General features: G+C 49.0%; 1 protein-coding gene across 2 annotated transcripts in view; it reads left to right on the top strand.

The window, feature by feature from the left end:
• The first annotated feature begins 16,989 nt into the window (after window positions 1-16,989).
• The window catches only part of Mlph (melanophilin), a 29,278-nt gene continuing 22,371 nt past the window's right edge, over window positions 16,990-23,896 (top strand). For both annotated transcript variants that reach the window (XM_028755367.1, XM_028755366.1), the window contains exons 1-3: window positions 16,990-17,099; window positions 23,040-23,261; window positions 23,376-23,488. In XM_028755367.1, coding sequence (XP_028611200.1) covers window positions 16,990-17,099; window positions 23,040-23,261; window positions 23,376-23,488 — 445 coding nt within the window. The remainder of the gene's footprint in view (window positions 17,100-23,039; window positions 23,262-23,375; window positions 23,489-23,896) is intronic.

Genomic DNA, 23,896 nt, shown 5'->3' with positions numbered 1-23,896 from the left:
ATCTCCATGTCATCAGAAGCCATTGTTAGCATCACGAGAAGGGGAGCAACTCTCAGATGGGGCTGCAAAACAGAGGATGGGCTTGGCATGATGCCAGCCACCCCCACTGGAGATCTTGGGGAGTGCCCTTTTTAGGCATACTATCTCCTAAAGATCAAGGTCCCTTTTCCACGGCTGGGGAGGAGGTCTTTCTCATAGGATTAACAACTTTCTGGTCCACAGATGCGCCCTCCAGAATCCACCTGACTAAGGAGTAACTGCAGAGGCTGGGGACTCTATTTACTCAACAGCCATTGCTGAGGCCAGACACAGGTGCTGAGAGTGTTACCTGCGTGGTGCTGGGATACACTGAAAATCCCCTTAGACTCACCCTCTTCCCCCAAAATGCCAAGAGTCCACACGGCCTGTGTAGGTGCCCTGGGATAGAGCTGACGGCTGCTCAGACCATTGCTCCAGTCTGGAGCTTCCGGAAAACAAGGCTGGGTCCTGGCAGCCCTAACAAGCCAGCCTCCACCGCCTCTCCTCAATTGGCTATTTAATGAGATACTTAATGATGTAAGGCAGAAACAGAGATTCACTCAATGTGGCCACACTGGGAAGGATGGAGAGATAAAGAGGTTTAATGGGCCCTGAAAGTCCAGCCTGAGGTCCTGGCATGAGATGTAGGTTTAAGCAGAGATCGAGAAACACACATAACTAGGCAGCCTCCATCAAGGTGGGCCGTCTCCACCTGGGTTCCAGTCTCCCAGAAGGTGTGACTAAGTGTTCAAACTGAAATCTCTTCCCAGGAGGCAAGGCCCTCCTCTGGCTGGCACTGGGGTCCCAGACTTTTTGCTTTACTAAGCTTGAGATTCCTGAGAAAACTTTCATTTCATATGGGTTTTGTTTTAATAGTCTGATGGAGGGGCTGGAATGTCTCTTTCTAGAATAGCTACACTCCTGCCAGGACAGTTACACTGCCTGCTGCTTCCTGATTAGGAGGACTTGTGAAACCCCGAAGGCCCAAGAAATTCAAGGCCAGCATGTTCCTGGAGTCAGAAACTTCCATCTACTCTTCTCTCTTCTGTCTCCCTGACACCAACTGTTTGTGGGTGGTATCAACACTACCATCCTTGGCCTCTCTCTGTCTTCTCACTGGGCTCAGCCAGTAAGGGCCCAGAAGGGCTTAGTGGGTGTGTGTGGGGGGGAACCTTGATAGGAACTAGGTGTGGATGCACTGTGCCCCAGAACTCTGTGGCAGCATCCTCAAAACTACACTGTTCTGAAACTACATCCTCTGTTTTTCTGGCCTTGAGGTAGGTGGATTTTGCTGTGGCCAGATGAATGAAGGGGTTGTCTCTCTTGCTTGGCTTAACTATGTCATGCCTTTGTCAGGAGAACCTGGCCATACTTCTGCCCTATCTCCACCTCAGGCTGTAGCTGGGATGCACAGACCAAGACCCTCAGGAGGTAAGCATTGAATGGTCTTGGGCTCTGTCCTCCAGTGTGCTCACTTCCTTGAGGGGCTGACTCCATCCTCACTTCCTTGAGGGCCTGACTCCATCCTCACTTCACTGAGGGCCTGACTCCATCCTGCCATTTCAGACTGGATATCGGAAAAGAAGAAAACCGCAGGGCATCCAGAAGGAAGGTTGAGTCTCCCAGACCTCAGACCCAGACATAAGTGCCTCCACTGGAAAGCCCCTAGAGGTGAGCAGACCGGAGGAGTGTTGCCAGTGTGTGATCTTCACCACTTGATACTCAGAAAGAACATCTCCAAAGCCACAGTGGCTCCCTGGCTGTCCCAAAGCCACATAATCCCTTACATGCTGTATTCATTACTGTTTCCTAGGAATGGCAAGCTGGGTCCCACCCCACACTCCACCCCACATCCTGCTAGAAAACAATGCTGTCCCTCCCCACCCACACGCAGCCCACTGCACCTATCCCCAACATCAGCCTTCTTGTGGTGATGTCCCTCCTACCACAATGTTACCAGAAGTGATGCCCCAAGACTGGCCTGTAGGGGGCAGGACTTTCCCAAGGTCCAGAGCCCAACTGCGATTGCAGCCTTCCCAGCAGAATCAGCTTAGGGAGAGATGGGGGCTTTCCTGGCCTTAGGTCCCAGGAAACTGTGGGTGGGTGGGTCAGTCCCTGAAGGCCTAGAGGTCCTAGCATCTATATAGGCACTGGGCCAGGGATCCAAGTGGTGGGAAATCCCAGCATTCCACCCCTACCAAGGGACTCCCCAAGAAAACTGGAGTGGAGCCAGTTCCCAGGCTCTACAAAGCAGTCCCCTAGCCTGGCCAACAACCAAGGCCGGAGCATCAGGAGTGCAGTTAGTCTTGTTTGTTTAATTTAGTATTGGGAGGAGAAGGGGAGGAAGGAGGGAGGGAGAGAGGGAAGGAGGGAGGAGGTGGGGGAAAGGAAGGGACCAGAAGGGACAGAGAAAAGGGAGGAGAACAGAAGTGAGCATTAAGAAGTTTATGGGGGAAAAAAAAGAAGTTTATGGATGAAAACTGTTGGGTAGGGGTCCCAAGCTTGTAACCCGGTTGTGGCTTGGTATGGTTTCGCTTGCAGTACAGAGCAGAGAGGACAGGCCACCAAAGCACAAGGTGGTGGAGCTGGGTTTACTGAAGGCCTTCTAACAAAAGGCAACAGTGTCCCAGGAGTGGGTGGCCTGAACCCCAGTGTCTTCCCCCACCCTCTTGGGTGGGCTCCGGGCCACCGCCTCGGGGACAGAGCGGGTGCCCTCCACAGAAGCCGCAGCCCCGCCCTTCAGACTTCGTGAGTCACCGTGGCTGGCTGCACACCAAAGGGTTTCCAGGGAAGCCAGGCTGGGAAGGAGCAGGGCACGAATAGGGGGACCGTGGAAGATGAGGGAGGCAGACGGTGAGAAGCTGGAACACGACTTTATCCTCATTGAGAAAAAATGTTGGGGCCGCAAAGGAGTCCCTGAATTAAATGCAGGGAGACTGAATGGGGCCGGCTCTGGTCAGCTGACTATGACAGGTGACTGCCCTCGCTCTTGCGAGTGTTGGCACCCAGGTCTGCCAGCTGTGGTTCTGTCACCCCCTCTCAGTATGGAGGAGTCACAGCAGGACACTGCTTTCATCCTGCACAGGACTAGGTCCCAGAGGCTAGCCCCAAGAATCTCTTCCCTATTATCCCAGGAGCGCCCTGCTAGGAAGGGATATCAAAGGAGTCTGGTCTTATAGCAACCTAGAAATGGTGGGACCAGCCCTGCAGGGTGTCCCTGACCCTCATCTCCTGGTACACAGCTAATAGACGACCAAAGCAAGCAAGGGGGAATCTGCAATCCCAGTCTTGGGAAGGCTGAGGCGGGAGGATCAAAAAAGGACTTCCAATAAGAGAAAATATGAGCCCCTTGTTTCTTAAAGCACAGGAAGCTGCAGAAGTTCTGTCTTCACCAGGGACTGATCTGAAGTCCACTGTACTTGCAAGTTGCAAGGCTGAGGGAACACACAGATCCACCTTCCTCCTTCCCACCTTCACAGAGTCGCCTGCGTTCACTTTCACGACCTGGAACCCATCTGACAGTGGCTTACACAGGCTGTAAATTTTGTTCCCATAACAAGGGGTTTAAAGATAGACTGTGTGCTGAGAAGATAAATCAATGATATCATAGGGGTTCAAGCCTGTCTTTCCACCCAGGATCCTTACCTCTTTCTCCTAGGGAAGCCTCTCACTTGTCTTCTCTGCGTTGCCAGACACTCTTGGCAGCTCCAGACCTACCTCCATTCCCACGGCACCCCACACCCCCACCTCACCCCCGTCATCTGAATTCTAGGCCAGAAAAATGGAAAAGCACAGACGAGCAAAGAACTTTCTTCTAGTGAAGGGACACTGGCCTCGGGGGTCTCTTTCCCTCACCTTCACTGTACAGAGGTGTCTCATGTACCCCCACTACAAGGGAGAGGGAAACACACAGATTCTCATCGAGCTGTGTCCCTCTCCTGCATGGAATCAGGACTTATCAGTTATAGTGGGTAGTGCATGGTGCTACACTATGCTGTGCCTTGCCTCTAAGGTGAAGGCTGAGATTTCCACTATATAGACAGAACAAATGAGGCATGGTATATGGTTGAAATTCTCCCCCAAGATGGCACAGCTAATGGTGACACTCCAGCCTCCTGGCTTTAGGGATTAATGGTTGATTACTTGGTGGTTTAAAATTGGGTATTTTATGATATGGGTTTGGGAAACATGTTTATGATAATTGCCATTAAGTCTGTGTTAATGAGTTCTGTCACTGTGACAAGAGATAAGAAAGAAACTTCAAAGAGGGACGATTTAGTATGGCTCAAAGTTCCAGAAGTTTCTGTCCAATCGTTTGACTCCATTGCCCCATGAGGCTGAGCACTGTGGTGGAGAAGATGTTTTAAAGCTATCTTATCCACCTTATAAAGGAGCGGAGGAGCCACACCTGGGGACCCACTTCCTCCTTTGCTAGGCCCTACCTCCTAACATTTCCGGAACCATAGTATTGACAGAAGTCTAATTACACACCACCTGACAGACAGCAGAGAGAAGCCAGCCTTGCTTCTGAAAAGTTCCTTCCAAATTACAAGAAATGCCAGGCAAATTCAAAGTTAGGGGGCAATCTACAAAATAAGCAACCTGTACAATTTATGCATAGCTTAACTCAGAAGCCAGGGAAAATCTGAGGAGGAAATTCTATCTGAATACTAAGAGACAATGGGGCTAGAGAGATGGCTCAGTGGGTAGCATCACTTGCAGAGCAAGCATGAGGGCCTGAGTCCAAAGCCCCAGCATCCACCTAAGCCAATCACAACCAGGCATGGTAGCACACAGTTTAAACACATCACTTGGGAGGCAGAAGCAGGTGGATGTCTGTGAGTTCAGAGGCCGGACTGCTCTACATAGTGAGTTCCAGGCCATCCAGGACTACATAGAGGGACTTTGTATAATATGCATACATATACACATACATATACATATATATACACACACGCATATATATGTATATGTTGAATCATATACAGATTAAATCACACTATATATGCATATATTTATGTATATATACACGTGTACATATTACATATATATACATATGTATATGTGTGTATGTATATATGTATATGTGTGTATATAGTGTGTGTGTGTGCGTTTGTGTGTTGTGTGTGCGATTCAACTTGTCTCATTACTTTGAGTACTCATTGTGATCCCTGCATGAAGACTTCTCTAGGCTTCTCTGTGGTCAAACTCCTTTCTTTCTCTTCGCAATAAATAAATTCTTTGTGGGGAGGAATGTGTCCATTCATCATTTACATATAATATACATGCTTATATATTCTTTATATATAATATACATGTGTGTGTGTGTGTGTGTGTGCCTGTGTCTAGATTTGCTGGCTGCCAGCCTAGGTTCCAGTTCAGTAAAAGTTGCTATCTCATGGGAATAAGGTAGAGAGTGATAGAAAAGGTTACACATGTCTTCTGGTCTCCTCATGCACACTCACATACACATACAAATATATACCATGCTAGCACACATACAAGTACACATACATGTATGTACATGGTGGAGGGTGATGGCTGCTAGATGCAATTGGTTCTGGACCAGATCCTTTGGCATGTCCATGAGAATGTCATGGAAACAGGCAGTCTATAAAAGGCAAAAAGGTCCTGGCAGGCAGCATCATGTTTCACTGATTGAAATCTGAATTTTAGTTCTGTAGAAGGTCATCCTGGTTCAGTACACGCTGGCTCCTTTTCGGGAAGTGCTTGCGCCTAGGGATCGAGGGCTGACGGACCCGCCACAACCGGGGTCGGTGGCGGATGGCATCAGCTCCAGGCCAGGCCAGCGGGGGTGGGCGAGCAGACTCTGGGGTCCGGGCGTGGAAGGAGCCGGCCAAGCTGGCCCAGGGCCTTCGGCAGGTAGCAGGGCGGAGCTCATGCTCCACAACGGCCTCTGGTCACCCGAAAACCCCAGAGGCGGGGGTGGTGATGAAGGAGGGCGCAACTGTGAACCAGGGCACAGCTCAAACACGCCTTCAGTTGCGCAGAGCGGGACCTCCGTCCCAGTCCCCAAAAGCGAGAAAGTGTTATCAGCTCTTTTAGTTCTCTCCTTCCGGGGGTAGCTCGTGAGAGCCCACGGAAGAAAAGTGTTTCAGCTCTCTTAGTTCTCTCCTTCCGGGGGTAGCTCGTGAGAGCCTATGGAAGAAAGGTGTTTCAGCCCCTTCAGTTCAGCTCGCTCTTCCCACTGAGGAGAGAGGAGGGAGTTGTCCTTTGAAATGCGTGACTGGCCTGGCGAGGGATCGCTAAAGCACTCCAACAGCAGGAGACCTTGCACCACACAGCTGTAGTCCTTTAATTTGAGCTCTGGAGTTATATATATACAGTTTCGGAAAAGAACAGGTAGCCCCTATTGGTTTGGCTTGAGGGTTTGGGGATGCCTTATTTGCATGGAGGTGTTATCCTACATGATAAGGGTCACGGGTCTCTTTGTGGGAAGCGGAAGCTAAGAGGGCCATACGGCATGGGAAATCTGAAGCAACCTTCCGTCCTGTGACCCTTTTCAGGCCGAGGTCTCCGGGGCTTCGAAGATTTCTACCAAGCTTTCTGGCTTTCTCATAGCCCACTGCCCCACAATTCCTCCCTTTTCTTTTATAAGGGAGAGGTGTCATCAGAGTAAGTGTCCCCTATGTTGGGAACAGTTTGATATTGAACTAAGACTTGATTGGTGGTCACCTTTGCAATGTTACTCATTTGTTGCTTTAAAAATTGAATGAGGCAAGGTGCCAGGAGAAGTAGAGTTCCAATGGCTAGTACGGGGCCAAGGAGGGGAAGAATCCAAGCCATCAAGGGGTTAGAGTACCAAGGGGTAGGGGTGTTGGGAGTATAGCATGCCCGGAGGTTCCCCCGGAGTTCTTTGAGCATTTGTACATCTTGTTCTACCAGTCCAGATTCATTGACATAGAAGCAGCATTCCTCCCCCAGTAAAACACAAGTCCCCCCATGTTCAGCAGTCATCAAGTCCAGGACCCTCCGGTTTTGGAGAGTCACTCCTGCCAAAGAGGTTATCTGGCATTGAAGGGACTCAAGGCTGTCCGTAGTAGAGGCCATTGCTTGGTCAAGCTTGTCCTGAAAGTCACCAGCCAGATGCTGTGTTTGAACAAGGGCTGCGCCAGCAGTTCCAGTAGCACCAATCGAAACAGCAAGGCCTAGTCCAATGAGCAGAGGGATGAAGATTTCTCTCTTCTTTCGGCTTCCTTCCATCTGCAAGGCGAGTTCTTCTGGTTCATAGAGATAAACCTGGGGGACAACAATCACAGGGGTGCAGGAGCCCTGAAAATGAGGGTTGATACAGGCACCTGTAGTGCCTTTGCACCAGAGGAGGGCAGGAGGGCTAACACATACTGATTTGGTGATGGCGATGTCACGGGCACATGTGAGATGGGGTTTTGAGGAGGACCCTACAAGGCAAAGAGGTGGGGGTAGGTCAAAGAGAGGAACATTCTGTGCTTTCCTCGCAGGCAGGGGTCCGTGGAGATCATAAAGGGAAAAGTTAACAGGAACGGCTGTTAATAATGGCTGGGAGAGAGAGGCACAGAAAAAGCATTGGGAGGAATTGGGGTGGGTTGTTAAGGGAAGGAGGTCTGCTGTATATTGAATGTACTGTAGCCAGGAGAGGGTAGCTTGTAGTTCCTCCTGAAACTGGTTTTCCTGTTGGATAATATTAGCATGGGTAAAGGCAGATTTGGGGGCAGGGACAAGTTCACAGGAGACATGTAGGTCAGCCACTGGGTATCTGGCATAGCCATTGGGGTAAAGTTTACCCATGACTCCAGTTCGCCAACATTCGTTCCAGGGATCACTGATGGAAAGCTGAAAGTGAGTTTTAAGGTTGGTGAGCATGGTGCCACCACGGCTGGTGGACTCCATCCTGCAGCTCCAATATCTGCAACCTCCATATGTGGAGACCTCCTGGAGACATTCACCTGTGTTTCAGTAAGGGAAGCAGAGAAAAGGGCTGGGAGTAGTGGAGATGGATTCAGGGTGTAGGGGGATCTCAATTCTGGTTCGACATCCTTCAAGTGGGCAGTCTTGGGTTCCTATAACCTTGTTGTGTCCGTTGTAGGTTTCCCTGGCATAGAATCTCCAATGGTAGGTGTTGGGAAGGCTAGGGAGAGGCTGAGCAGTAGCAGAGTTAGTGTGAAGGATGACGAAAACTGCCAAGAGAATGGAGGAGAGGGGGGCTTGTGGAGGGCACATGGCCTGGGCAGTTGTCATTAGGTCATGAATGTCCTCCCAGGAGATCCTGTTGCTCCTCTGGGCGTGGTGTTTCCTCTGCCTTCTCCTCCTCTTCCTTGGATTTTGGTCCGTCAGTGAGAGGCGGGCCATCTTCTTGGTTGGCGGGGTGGTGTCAGACATTTCTGGCAGGGACCCAGATAGGCTTGGGTTGGTCCTGTGGGAAGACACAAGCAAAACCCCTCCCGGTTGTAAGGAGGGGGTCTGGTCCCTTCCAAATTCCATCCAAAGGATCTCACCATCGTACCAGGATAGGGGGAGCTAGCTTTGGTGTGTGCCAATGGAGGGAAATAGGGGGGTATCTGGAGGTTTTGTAGATGTTAAATATGTTTAGGGGAGCCAGGGCCATCATCAGTTGTACATTAGGGGGAATAAGTGGTGGTTTGTTGTCTCAGGAGTTGGGCCTTCAGGGTCTGGTGTGTTCTTTCTATTATTCCTTGGCCCTGAGGGTTGTAGGGGATTCCTGTATGATGGGCTATTTCCCAGCGTGTGCAGAAGGCTTTAAATTGAGCACTAATGAAAGAAGGGCCATTATCAGTCTTTATGTTGATATTTGTATCTACAGTGATATTTGTGGAAGAATTATTGTTTAAAAACAATCTGTCCACCAGTAGACATGGAGCGACCATACAGTGCATAGCCTACATCATCAGACAGGATGAAATGAATTTCTGCTGGCCTTAGTATTTGCTAGGATCTCGCCATATGACAGACTCCATGCTGTACTGTGAGTATGGAATCCAAAACAACAGACTGCGTTGATTTTGTTATTAACACCAGGTGCCGGACCAGCAGTGAGGGTCCAGAGGCAGCTTCCCCTAGGAACACCAAGTCACACAGCTGCTTAGTCACACACATACAACCACATGCTCAGTCATGTGCACACACACAATCACATATACAGTCATATGCACAGAGAGAGTCATATACTCAGTCATATGCACACATACACAATCATATACTCAGTCATATGCACACACACAACCACATACACAGTATATGCACACACAGAGAGAGTCACATACAGTCATATGCACACACACAATCACATACTCAGTCATATGCACACACACACACACATACACACACACATCTGCAGATGACCTAATGCGTGTCCTCTAAATTTCCCTTTCCTCTTCTGCTGACAGGGAATGAATACTACTATCATGTCTGTCCACCCTGGAGCTATTTATTACTTATGTCCCTGTCTCTATTTTGCAGATGGCAAAGCTGAATTGTAAAAGTTGTCCCTGAAGACTAGAAGTCTCCCTCTGTAGCTCAGGCTGGCCTGGCTGGAACTCAATACTGGCATAGATTCGTCTGAAACGTTCAGCAATCCTCCTGCTTCTGCCTCCCAAGTGTTGAGATTTTGTGTGTGAATTAACACACACTTGGCTAAGTGTATTTTTGTTTGGTCATGGTTTTTGTTTTGTTTTGTTTTGTTTTGTTTTAGATATAGCAATGAGGAACAGGGTTAAGGTGCTCTTATGCTGGGGCATAGGGCAACATCCAGGGCAGATCTCTGGGTGGAGAGTATCAGATCAGAGACCTACTGGACTTTTTTTAGTAGTCAAGGCCCTGGCCAGACTACTCACTAGGGGAGTGGGGGCGGGGCGGGAGGGATGCTTGTGAGTCCATCTGAGGCCCTGGGGGACTTGCGACTCCAGCTAGAAACCCTGGGCTCACAATCTCACTGACTAGTTGGTGATTTGGGGTAGGGCACTTTTCTGATCCTCTGTTTCCCTGTTTGTGAAGCTGTCTAAAGAGTTAAAATGGGTATTCGAGGAGGTACTGCGTTCCGCATTCCGGGAGGATGTGGTTTGCCATCAGGTCCCTCCTATGGGGGACCAGAGCCCAGTAGTGGAACTGAGCGCACAGCTCCAAAGTGTATGATGCTCTCAACTGGCTTGGGGACAAGGAGGCTCTGTCCTCCACACCCACTTCAGCGCCTCTCAGGAGGGCCACTGATGTCTGCTCTGCTCTTGGTCTGTGCAGGCACCCTGGGGTGCACGTCGATCCCGGAGCTGGGCGGGACAGGAGTAGCCCATGTGATCTGAGCAGCAAGCTGGGCAGGACTAGTGCCACAGCTGCCTGGATCCCTGCACTCAGCTCGGTGTAGCTCAGTGCACCCTGACCCTGCCTCGGTGCTAAGGGTTTCTCTCCCAGGATCTAAGAGAGAGGAGCAGAGGCCAGGACCGAGCCACAGCCAGAGGCTGAGCATTCCCAGGAGAGAGGCTGGTGAGTGCACCAAGGACCTGGGCCTTGCAGAACTCCCAGGAGAGGGAATCTGGCTCAGGGAGGGTGCAGCCACACCGAACCCTCTGAACTCCGGGTTTCTTCTGGATCCCTCAATCACAGTGGGTTAAATCCTTGGGGAGCCCATTTGGGGCTAAACAGTTGGTTTTAATCAAAAGCTTCCTTTGAGCTAAAAGCTGGTGCTCCTCTGGGAGACTTGGACTGGAGCCCAGGGTGAGAGGCTATTTGTACAGAAACTTCCTTCGGCTGCCCAACTAGTCTAGGGGGAGCAAGAAGAAAGCAGATCCATACATGAAGGCAGCACCTGCCCTCCTCCAGACCTCTGAAAGCACCAGACTTAGTGGAATCATTTTGTTGTTGTTGTTGTTGTTGTTGAACCCTAGGTTCCCTAGGCCCCTCCTCCTTATTAAGATGTGAGAGGAAAGGTAGGGGCAGGGGTGGCATCTCCAGCATCACCCCACTGTGTCCCAGCCTGTGAGGGAGCTGAGTCTCACAGATCCAGGAAGATTTCACAGAGCACACACCTATGTCCTACTGACCTGAACTAAAATCATAGCTCTTTGCTTCCTCTGAAATGGGTTGGTATGATTGTCTGTTCTGTTTTTATGCCAGGCAGATTGTTCTTGTTTCCTTCTGAGGGCTTTGAGTGATAATGAAGGTTCAACACTCCCCTAGATACCCAGGCCATACATCTCAGAAAAAGGGATGGGCTAAAAGACCAGGGGTAGCTAGGCAGTGAGGTTGGTGAGCCCCTGGGCCTGATGGCTCCTTGGCCTAGATGTGTGTCATTTGACACCCACCCATCCCCCAATGAATTACTTGGCCTTAGCAAGACACAGCTTTCCTGGCAGGTGAGCATCACCCCTTCCTCCCCAAGTATCCAAGGTGTCACTTCTTAGAATCAAAGCAGCACCAGACAAGGTGAGGAGGTGGCTCTTCCATCTCACCCAGCATCAATGTCCCATCTCCAAACTAGGTACCATGGCCGGTGCCTCACAGCACTGAGAACCTGGTCCAGGCACATACATGAGAAGCTGGTGGGTCTTCCTGATTCATTAGTGACTCTGAAAAGCTGCTGAGCACGGGGGGAGGGGGGATCAGGGAGGGGCAAAGAGGACCCCAAAGCCTGCAGCCTATTGATAATTTTCCTTTCCCTCAGTGTTGATGCAGGACGGCCGTGTGTGCTGGCTATGCAGCTAAAGCACCTTTTAGGGCTCACTGTCTTCTTCTTTTCAAAAGCGACTTCTGAAAGAAGGCACACACATCCCTGACATGTATGCACACTGTACCCTACCACCATGGTGCCTCTTAAGTCTAAGATCCCAGCATCATACTGGGTTAGAGATGACCAGAGACCTTTGTAGTTAAAGACCGGCTTATCGGCTTCCAGTGCCACCTGTCCCAGAACCTGGCACATCAGTGACTGTGAGCAAATACACTGAGAACAACTCAGCATATGCCAGCTGACAGTGGCAGGATTACCCATGGGCCCCAACCTCTCACAGTAGAGACAGGGACACTGAGATCTTGAGAGCAGGAGGGACCTGAAGCACCCGAGCTGCCCATGCCTGAGTTGGTTTGGAAGTCCAGCTACAGACTCGGCAGCTGCACCTGGTTCAGTTCTTGCCACAGCCTGGACCGATGGCCATGGATAAATGAGGCTTCCCCCAGAGCCAATGGCAGCGGACAAATCAAGGTAGAAGTGATGTCAGGCAGCTTAGCTTGCAGGAGCCTTTCCAGAGCCTCAAGGTGGCACCTGGCACTTCTGTAGGGGAAGGAAGTGCTTCTGAGTGACAATGTGTTCATTCTGCTTCTGGAGTCTAGAGGGCCCAGAACCCCTGTGGTGTAAACCCTATCCACACACATAACCACACTCTAGAGACAGCTCCAAAGGAATCATTGCTGGCACCTCTGTTTACGCCTTTATCAGCAGGACCTGCCTGGCCCAGACAGAGGGTAATCCTGGCAGTCAGCTGGCATCGATGAGTTGTTCCCCAGTTTGCTTGCTCACAGTCACAGATGCACCAGGTTCTGGGGCAGGTGGCCCTAAAAGGAGATAAACCAGGTCTTTATCAACAAGTATGGCCCAAGTATTAATTCAAATCTTTAATACATAAAGACAGCATTCCCTTGAAACTCTGCAGTCAAGTCTGAGTGGTCCCTCTTAGCTCTCTTCTCTCTCCTTCCTGCTGGCCACTCTGTCTGATGCCTCCCTGTCCTCCATTATAACCATTATAACCGTAAAGTAACTGGGGACAGCTGGATCTCAGCGGTTTGAAACAGGATTAAAACTGAGCAGTGGAGCAAAGAGAACTTGAGAGTGCTTTGGGGCTCAGGAAGCTCGTGACTGGGTTATCAGCACAGAGAAGGAACAGCCAGAGCCTGGAGGCATTGCCCTGCCCTAACAAGTACCCACTCCCCCCCCACCCCTGCTGGCCTGATGCGGGCAGACCTGAGCCCTCCAGTGGTCAGGCACCTCCCCTGCCCTTCACTGTTGTAAGTACAGATTTACAGGAGCAAGACCCGTTGGTGAGGAGCAAGCAACGCAGGGATGGCTGAGAGCACTGGCTTGATGGAAGACTGCAGACCAGGCCTGGCCAAGGGGCTACCCTATTGCCTACTTCAACTCAGCACATCCTATGCTGGCCTGGGCTAGGCAGCGAAGTCGTCAGCATGTCCTCAAAATGCCACTCACTATTAGTCTGTGCATCTTAAAATACTTACATCAAACCAATTCTTCACCTGTATAAAGACAGATATTCATGAGGATTCCTTGATGAAGCCCATTAGTCTGTAGGCAAACCTCAAAAGCTAGTCATTTAAAAAATTATCAGTCAAGTCAAGCTCTGAGGGTGAGAAAGGAGGTGGCTTCTCCTCTGGCTTTTCCTTCACACTCAGGATGTAAGTGCCCATGGATTTTGGTTTCTACTTCAGGAGGTGAGCGGGTAAGAGCCCTCAGCTGAGAGTCATGCTGCTCATCTGCTCCAAGAATAGAGCCTGACTGACTCCATGCCCCACAAGGCACTTGCTCGAAAACGAGGAGAATTCGGGATGAATGAGCCCCAGTCAGCCATCAGATAAGAACTTCTTGTTCCGTTCTTTAGAAGCCAGACACCACGTGTCCTGAGGGGGGAGGCCAGAGAGTGTGCTGGCTCCTGTGACACTCCCTTGCCCACCCCAAGGCACCCTCTGAATGCATTCCTCAAAATCACCACTGTGCTAGAGGTTGGGAATATTAAGGAGTGAGCGAAACGATATCGAGAAGTTATCTTTCACTGATTTAAAGACACACAATGTTGGGGGCTACTCTGGTTGGCAGCGAAGGACTCAAAATTTCCTTTAACAGCATCTGCCTGGATGTTATTAACTTATCGTTATTAACTTGTTATTATTTCACTTTTCTCCTGATATGAAAAAAAAACCCTGACAAAAGCCACTGAAGGAAGGGTTTCCTTTCACCCGCAGTTTTAGATGCAGTGGGGAAGGCAGTGTGGTGAGTCGTGACTCAGGCTGTGGCAGCAGGGCCCTGAGGCAGCTGGTCACACTGCACCCACAGCCAGGAAGCAGGGATGAGTGCTGGCACTCAGCTCAGTTTCTCCTTTTAATGACTCCAGCCCACGGGATGGTGCTCCCCACATTCAGGGTGAGTCTTCCTCTCTCCATTAAACCTCTCTGAAAATGTGCTCGCAGACATGCACAGAGGTGTATCTCCTTGGTGATCCCAAATCCAATCAGGTTTGACAATGAGGATTAATCATCACAGCCTTGATCCGGTCAGTGGTGGTGCATGCCTTTGATCCTAGCACTTGGGAGGCAGAGGCAGGTGGATTTCTGAGTTCAAGGCCAGCCTAGTCTACAGAGTGAGTTCCAGGACAGTCAGGACTATACAGAGAAACACTGTCTCGAAAAACAAAAACAAAAAAAAAAATGTAACTCAGGTTAACCTCCAAGCAGGGGTCCTCCTGCTCCACACTAATGAGTGCAGAGGCTAGGGGGCACAATTAACCTCCATGTGGCCAAATTAAAGTACTTCCCTGACACAGAGCCAGTTCTTCTCAAATGTTTGTACTGACTGCTTCTAACTGGTGAGTGTAAAAGGTGAATCTTGGAATTTGAAAGCAAGTTAGAGACTTCCAGGTTTGCAGGCTCCTCATGAGATCACCTGACTGGTCCTCTTCTCCATGTTCCCAAGAAATTAAGTCAAATCCTTAAGGAAGACGTGCTGGGGTCTCTCGGTGTTAGTCAACTTGCAGTCACCCAAAGCAGGTCTTTCTAGCATCTAAACTCTGTCCTTCCTAGAATAATATGGTTTCTGATGCCAGCTGGACTAGGAGTCACCCATCAGCCTCCTTACATGGCCTGCTGCAAACAATGAGGAGCATAGAAAGGACCTGTGTACCAGGGTCAAACAGAGTTACTGTCTCCATTGAGCTTAACAGTAACATACATAACCTCACCAACCACTAAGAAGGATGAAGAAACTTCAGAAGGGTGGAAGTAGGGAGTGACCAGCAAAGAAATAGAGCCCTCTGAGTGGTCAGAGAAGCCCTCCATTGGGAGGTGCTGCTGTGCCATGTTCTCAGTGAAGATGCATGAGGGAAGGTCCCCCATTGTCAATGATGCTTCTAGTTTTATACCCAGATATCGTGTCACATCAATATGTCCTGTGAGAACCATGTGACATCTCTGTACAAAAGCTCAATAAGAGAGCTTACCTTCCTCTGCTCATCTACAGCATGTCTTTCATTGACCTGCCTCACACCCACTGCCCACCCTACAGAGCATACAGATCAATGCTATCAGTATTACCAAGGGAATAAACAGCCCCCTCTCCTGCAGTATTGCACCCACAGGGATCTGTGGACCAGCTATACTAGTCCACTCTAACATGCCCAGAAACTGCCTGAGGAGCTTGCCAATGTCTTCAGGGTTGGGTAGACCTCCGGAGTCTTTATCCTAACCAGCTTCTAAAGGAGGCTGTCAGCACAGACAACCCTTAGAGAAATGAAGGTTCTGCCATCATCAGGTTCTGCCATCTTTCTTTCTGATATCTGAATTTTTCTTTCTGTATTCTTTGACATTGACATGAACAAGGATGTTGGCTTTGGAGAACTTCAAAATATGAAGTCTGAGTCCATGTGAAGGCACAAATACATAATGCTAAAACTCAGGAGGCTGAGGCGGGAGGATTGAGTTTCATTGCTGGGTTATACAGCAAGACTATGCCTTAATACAATGAATTCGTCCATCAAAATCCAGTTTGATTTCCATGCTGTTGGGTCATCTAGAATCACTGCACACCAGTATACTCAGGGGCTCACTGCTCTGATTACAACTGAACTGTTCAGAACCCTTGAGAGTGCTGGCTATTGGCATTGTCAGGTGACCTTAACATTCACTGGGCACAGGAATTCCCACTGGGCAGTCCCTCAGCTGATCTCTCCCAGTGAGCAAAGTGTGAGCCCCTAACCATCTTACCCATGTAGGCGTTTCTTTCTGTAGTGTCACTGTGGCCATGCGTGAATATTCCTGGAACAAACACATTTGGCATCATGCTAGTATGACGTTCCCAGGGGTCTTTCTACCATGTGACAGCCCTAAGCAAGAACCCCTACCCCCAGAAGACTGTAAACCTTTCAGATAGTAAGGGATCATCTCAAACCTTTCTTTTCCTAAGGGACTGGCTACTTTCATGGCAAAATGCTTGGCAAAGCCAACCTAAGGAGGTAAAGATTGCTCTTTGTCACACAGAAGACACGGGTGACAAGTATGGTGGCAGGAGCATGAGGCAAGTGGTCACATCGACTCCAAAGTCATGAAGCGGAGAGAGATGATTGCTGGTTCTCAGCTCTTTCTCTTCTGTCCTTTCTTCTTCAGCAAGGGACCCTAGCCTGTGGGATGGTGTTGCTCACACTCAGGGTGGGTCTTTCCTCCTCAGCCAAACCTCTTGTAGATACGTCCAGAGGTGTATCATCTAGATAATTCTAAATCCATTCACATTGACAGCGGAGTAGCCATCATGCCTACATACGGAGCCAGTCTCCAGAGTACCCTTGCTCTCTGAGTCCAGCACCATCAGTTCTGAAGATGATGGGAAATGCCCCTTGGGACTCGGAGCTGGAGCAGGTTTAGACATGATTTCCTCTTTTGTGAGCAAATGTAATGAGGCATTCATCTTACATAGAAGACTGAGGGTGGCTGTATGCCTGCCCCAGGACCAAGAACTAACTTCTTACATGTCTGCTTCCATTCATTTAACTGTGCAAAATTTATTAAATGGCCCTAGCCCCCAGACAGGTATTCATAGATTTAAAAAACTATTTGGACCAATGCATATTCAAGGGTGTTTTTGTCAGTCTGCCTCATACTCTGTGACGAATTGGTGTCCTGGGGTGCTTCCTGGAGTTGATCAGCTGTGGCCCTGTGACTTTCCAGGTGTGGCCTGGATGAGACGCAGAGATGGGGAAAAAGCTGGACCTTTCCAAGCTCACAGATGAGGAGGCTGAGCACGTGTGGGAAGTGGTTCAGCGGGACTTCGACCTCAGGAGGCGAGAAGAAGAAAGACTCCAGTAAGTGTCTGGCTGAGCCATGGAGATTAGGCATCCTGATGTTCCAAGTTGCTGTCACCTCTGATGTCATAGTCGGGTATGTGGCCAGAGGAGCAAGGTCAATAGAGCAGATGGGAATCCATGATCTGGGAACTGGCTTTCCTTTCAAGCTCTGGCTTCTTCCTTATGGAAATGAGGTTTTCTGCTCTCTGAAGTGAGAATTTCACAACTTGACTCCACTTCTGGGTGCTGTCTCATGAGCCATGTGGTCCTGAGGCCCCACCTTGAAGAGAGAAAAGGAGCTAACAGTGTTACTTAGTGAATGTGGTTTGGCTCTGAAGAGATTCAGGCAGAGGTTGACTTCCATCCTGCTCAATGATGTGAGGGGCACCCCTCTTCCTGGGTGAGCCCAGCTAGTGTACGTCACTCTCTCCAACATCTGTGCCAATAGTTACCTCATTGCTTACATCTCCCTTTGCCTCATTTCTGTCTCTTCCCACAAGGAAAGGCAATTGACCTGTCTGGTTCTCTTTTCTTCCCTCTGTGTCTTTTGTGGGTTGGGTCAGTGTGTGGAGGAGTGAGGCCGAGACCCCGAGCAAAGGAAGGCAACTAAAGGCAAGCCAGAAAAACCAAGGGTTAAGAGCACAGGGCTCTGGGGATTAGCATGTGGAGGTCTTGAGATTAGGGAGTACGGCTCATCAGGCCCCAGAATTCAAAGCTGGGAAAAGAGTGTTGTAAGAGATTGCCATCTTCAAATAAAGGCCAGACATAGTATTTGGTGATTTGTTGTCTCCATCCTCCTCCTCCTCTTCTTCCTCCTCCTCCTCCTCCTCCTTCTCTTCTTCCTCCACTCCTCTTCCACTGCTCTTACTTCTGATGGTGGTCTCACCATATAGCCCAAGCTAGCCTCAAACTCAAGATCCTCCTGCCTCAGGTTCCTCAGTGTTGGAATTATAGGGTGCCCAGCTCAATTGTCTATCTTTTTAGTCTCCTTTAGTCTGTAAACTACACACACACACACACATACTCCACACATACACAACACACATATACAACACACACTCCACACATACACAATACATCACACACACAACACTCAGGCACACACAGAGAGACACACACTGCTCTCCCCACCCCCTTTCCTTTGAAGCATGTTGTAGGAGCTGACTGCTTAATTCCATAGTCTCCCACAATCTGACGTCTCCCAGCCATGTCCCTCTGACCTTTGCAGTAAGAGCCCCTCGTCCCACTTTCCTAAACTGAGAGAGAATTCCAGAGGTGTGTCTCTTATCTTTCGTGCATTCCATATCTACGTGAGTCACCTGGGTCTTTAAAAAGCTTCAAGTACAGAAAATATAATCATGTCTTATTATTTTTATACTACACAAACATAGCATTGCCAAAGCAAACCTTGGGGAGAACAGCCAGCTAAGTCTCCACTTGTGAGCTCCTCCCTCCTGGGACACCCCCATCTTGGACCTGAGTTGCCTGGCACTATGTACAAAGAAGGAGACTTCAGCAGGACTGCCAGCCCACACTCTGCCTTGTCTCACGCATGAGTATTGGAAGTCCTCTCAATATCTCTTCCTCTGTGTGTCAGCTTCAGCACTCAGCCGAGTCTATGGTGTGTCGGGAATCACTGGACAGACCCAAAACCCACGAGGAGCAGTCAGCTGATGCACAGCCAGCCTCAGTGACTCGTGTCCTTGGGAAGGGAGTAACTGAAATAAACTTAAATGACACATCCTGTCCAAAGGGTACAGCCCACTAACCAAATATTAGACGTGCTAACCTTCCCAGAAAGGCAAATAGGTGGTAGTGTGCAGTTTTGATCTCTGCAAATATACAGGAATTCCTGAGGTAATCCATGAAAGACCTGTCATCATGAGACACAGACAGGTGGACGGGTGTATTTAAAAATCAGCAGAAGGTGCTGGAGAGATGGCTGAGCAGTTAAGAGTACTTGTTGCTCTTCCAGAGGAACCGGGTTTGATTCCCAGCACCCGCATGATGGCTCACACACAACCGTCTGTAACTCCAGTTCCAGGGGCTCCAATGCCCTCTTCTGGCCTTCATGGGCACCACACATATGCATGTGGTTCACAGACAGACACTGAGATTAAACAGTCATACACTTGAAATAAAATTAAAATTAAAAATCAGGAGAAAACCAAGGAAAGTGAAGTCACCCTCTGCTGGTCTGCAAACAATAAGAGACAGGGCAGCAAGGAACAATGGCTGACAGAGAAGTCATCGGTCTGCCCGGGCTGGAGATTAGCATTGGTGTGAGACGCCAGCAGGATTCAGCTTTGCCTCTGCCTCTTGCATACACACACACACACACACACACACACACACACATCCTCCACAGCAGTTTCCTTTCCACCTTGTCTTCAGGAAGGCTGCCACGCCCCTTCCCTTACATCCCTGACACAGGTTCTCCTTCCTACCTTCAAGTCTCCACCTCCACCCCTTACTCTTTTCTTTCTGTTGCCTCCTGCAGCAGGCTCTGAGGGTCACGCTTCCTTTAAGTGATTCATCACCATCATCTGGTCTAACCTTGGATTCCCTCCTCAGTCTGGGAATTCAGCTGCCAGTGCAAGGCAAAACATTAGCTGCCTCTGTAGCACAGTGTTTGTGTGCCGACTCTCTGGAAACACTCCCCCAGTATACTTTGCCTCAACAATGCTGGTCTCTTCTTAATCACGGCTAGTTTGTCAGTTCCAGCTGACCAGCATCAAGTGTCCCAGCAAAGCAAAGGTTTCCTTCACTTCAGTAGTTCTGCTATCTTGTTAATCCTAGTTCATTCTTCAGCCCCAGCTAACCAGAACCACAGTACCTTGATTCAAAAGAACAAATGGCCCCCAATATTCTTTAAATTCCCTGTGAAATTTCACAAGACAGGCCACCATCTCCTGCATTTCCTTAAACATTAGCCCAGGCCTCCATTTTCTGCATTTCCCTTAAACCTTCATACTTCCAAACTCCTCCGGAATGGCTCCCGAGTTCTCAACACTCAGTGGCTTTTAGTTCCTAAGCCCTTCTCCAGACTTCCCCAAAACATGGTCAGGTCTGTCACAGCAGTGCAATACCCCACTCCTGGTAACAACTTGTCTTAGGGTTTCTATTGCTTGATGTAACACCATGACAAAAGTAACTTGGGGGGGTATTTGACTTACGCTTCCACAGCACTGTTCATCATTAAAGAAAGTCAGGACAAGAACTCAAACAGGGCAGGAACCTGGAGGCAGGAACTGTTGCAGAAACCATGGAGAGAGAGAGAGAGGTGCTGCTTACTGGCTTGCTCCCCATAGCTTGATCAGTCTGTTTTCTTATAGAACCCAGGACCACCAGCCAAGGGATGGCACCACCCACAATGGGCTGGGCCCTCCCTTATCAACCACTAAGAAAGTGCCCCACAGCTGGATCTTATGAAGGTATTTTCTCAATTGAGGCTCCCTCCTTTCAGATAACTCTAGCATGTGTCAAGATGACATATAAAGTAACCAGTACAAGTAGCTTGTCACTCCTGTTCAGTGACAACGTGTTGCAATGTCTGAAATGTTAGGTGGAGCCAAGACTGTAGACAGACACTGTGTCTTATATGTCCCTACCTGAGACACAATCGAGTGCATAGACTAGGGACAGGAAGAGATTAACAGCACAGCTAAGAATAGAATAGAATAGAATAGAATAGAATAGAATAGAATAGAATAGAATAGAATAGAATAGAATAGGTTATAAAAATACATCACAAGGACTATAAAAATTAAATACCAAAAACCAAATCGCGGATTACTAAGTGGGCTAATGAATTTAATAGAGAGAGCTCTCAAAAGAACTGCAAACACAGTAGATATATCAAAAGGGTGATCAGCATCCTTGGGCATCAGGGAAATGCAAACAAAACTTTGAGATCCCATCTCACCCCAGTCAGGCTACCACTGAGAAAACAACTGACAGCAAGCACTGGTGAGGATGTGGAGAAGAGGAACCCTGGTTCACTGCTGGCAAAAATATAGACTGGTTGCAGCCAATGTGGAAGGCAATATGGAGGTACCAAAAAAATAAAAATAATAATCTCAGCTAGCTGTGCCAGGCACAGGCACACATCCAAAGGATTCTCAGTCAGCACCACAAAAACACTTACACATCCTGTTTACTGCTGCAGTGTTTGAAATACCCAGAAATGGAGCCAGTCTAGATGACCATCAACGGATGAATCAGTAAGGAACACGTGGGCTATGGACACAGTGGGGTTTTATGTGCTCTATGGACACAGTGGGGTTTTATGTGCTCTATGTATACAGTGGGGTTTTATACAGCCATGAAGAAAATTGAAATCATGTTGTTTGCCAAAAAAAATATGGATGCATCCATAAATCTTGATGTTAAGTGAAATCAGCCAGACTCAGAAAGACAAGTGGCTACATTTTTATGGATCTATGTGTGTTTACATGTGTGTGTTTCTAGGTCACAAAACTAGAAAAGGGATCAGGAGAGGGGAAGAAGAGAGAGAACTTTTTTTTTGTTTATTTGTTTGAGGCTTGGGGGAGGGGGTTGCTTTCTTGTTTTTGTTGTTTTTTCTTTCTTGTTTTTGTTGTTTTAGGTTTTCGTTTGGTTGTTTGGTTGGTTTGTGTTTTTGCTTGTTGGCTAGTTTATTTTTGTTTTATTGAGACAGGGTTTCTCTGTGTAGCTCTGACCATCCTGGACCTTGCTCTGTAGACCAGGCTGGCCTCAAACTTAGAGCTCTGCCTGCCTCTGCCTCCCAAGGGCTGAGATTCAAGGTGTGCAGCATTATGCCTGCCTGGCTGGAGGAGGCGATCTTAAAGGAGGTGGGAAATAGAAAGGGTGATAGATTCATGAAAAAGAAAGGGTAAGTAGGAACTAACTGGCAAAAGGAAAGAAAGCAGCTTTAGAGGAGGAGGGGAAGACACAGATGAGAACGATCATGGCAAGTGTGAAGAAGCCATGATGAAGACCAATACATTGTATTCTAACTCAAAACTGTATAAAAACAATGTAGCATTTAAAATTCAGACTATTCCATGTCTCTATATCTGTCTCTCTGTCTCTGTCTCTCTCTCTCTCTCTCTCTCTCTCTCTCTCTCTCTCTCTCTTTCTCCTATGCACACCCTTCTTTTCCTTGTTGGCCATTGAAGTGGGCCATTGCCACTTCAAACCAGATGTCACCTCCCAGCACCCATGGAAACTCCAAACTTGAAAGTCTTCAGAAGACAGTGGACCCAGTGTCTTGCTAATTTTTTCTCACTAAGGTCAAATTACCGTTATACCATCTAAAACTAAAAAATATTATGTTTGGCAGATAGTCCGTGAAACTCTGGAACAGAGGGGATACATTCATTGGGATCTGGGGGACATTCTGTCGTCTTTGCAGCTGGTTCCACTTGGCAGGCTCACCAGGAAGCTGGGTTACTTCAAACCAGATAGTCTCGAAGAACAGGTTTCTCCTGGAACTTCCGGGTACAGGGTGATTCCTGTCTGGAGCCTCTCCAAGCCAAGCACCTCAGTCAGGCTCTGCAGGAAGAGTCCTGGCCCTCAGCTCTGTGCTGGCTGGAAGACACCCTAAACCACTTGTTGAGGAAATGTCACCTGACCTTGCCCTCAGGATTCTGTTACCCACAAGAGAGGGCACAAGGTTCAATCCTAAATGCCACAGAAATGCTTAACGGTAGTGCCATTTCTGTGAAAATCATAGGTTTTGTCTCTGGCCTACCAAAATTGTGTCTGAGTTAAGCTCAATCTATTTGTCCCCTCCAGGAAGAGAGCGAGATGGCTTTCTGCCATGAGCCTGTGGGCGCTTTCGCTCTGCTTTGGCCACTGTCCTCTGCGTATGGAAATGCTTCTCTGCCTGCGTCATTTCACACTGCGTGCATCCACACATCCGTTGTAGAAACAAGTTGTCTGCTATATTTCTTATCCCAATTTTTTTTGTCCAAGGGGACTGAAGGGCAAGATACAAAAGGAGAGCTCCAAGAGGGAGCTGCTGTCGGACACAGCCCATCTGAATGAGACCCACTGTGCCCGCTGCCTGCAGCCCTACCGGCTCCTCGTGAACAGCAGACGGCAGTGTCTAGAGTGCAGCCTCTTCGTCTGCAAAAAGTGCAGCCACGTCCACCCAGAAGAGCAGGGCTGGCTCTGCGACCCCTGCCACGTAGCCAGGTGAAGAGCCTGGAGGCCCTTAATGGTGTCTTAGCCTGGTGTGTCCCTTTGGTGGGTCTTGCTGGGGGGGGAAGGGGAAGACACTGCCTCAGGCTGCACCGGTCTCCCCCTTAGAGTCTTGAAGATTGGCTCCCTGGAGTGGTACTACCAGCACGTGAGAGCTCGCTTTAAGCGTTTCGGGAGTGCCAAAGTGATCCGGTCTCTTTGCGGGCGCCTGCAGGGTGGAGGTAAGGAGGGGGCTGGCCTGAGGATGTTCCAGGCACGCATTAATGTTGAAGAACCCTTAGAAATGGGTTGGTTGGCACCTATGGGAGGTGCAGGCACAGTTCTCTGGTGCCCTTTGTGGGGTTCCAGCCCCTGGGGTTTCCAGCTTGCTGCAAACATCCCCAATATTTGAAGTCATTGGTGTGTGTGTGTGTGTGTGTGTGTGTGTGTGTGTGTGTTTCTAAAATTTTACACATGTTGAGGATCAGGGAGCTGTCTGTCACTTAGAAGTTTACAGAGTTTCAGGAGTTTGGGCCATCTTGAGAGCTGTGGGAATTCAAGCTTCCTGACTGCAGTAACCTGCCAATTTCAAAGCTGCCGCCATTACGACCAGGAGGTGGCGCTGTGGGACAACAGCTGCAACAACAAAA

The sequence above is a fragment of the Grammomys surdaster genome, unplaced genomic scaffold (genome assembly GCF_004785775.1).
Source record: "Grammomys surdaster isolate TR1022 unplaced genomic scaffold, NIH_TR_1.0 126059, whole genome shotgun sequence".
NCBI lineage: Eukaryota > Metazoa > Chordata > Mammalia > Rodentia > Muridae > Grammomys > Grammomys surdaster.
This window is presented reverse-complemented; position numbering and strand designations above follow the sequence as displayed.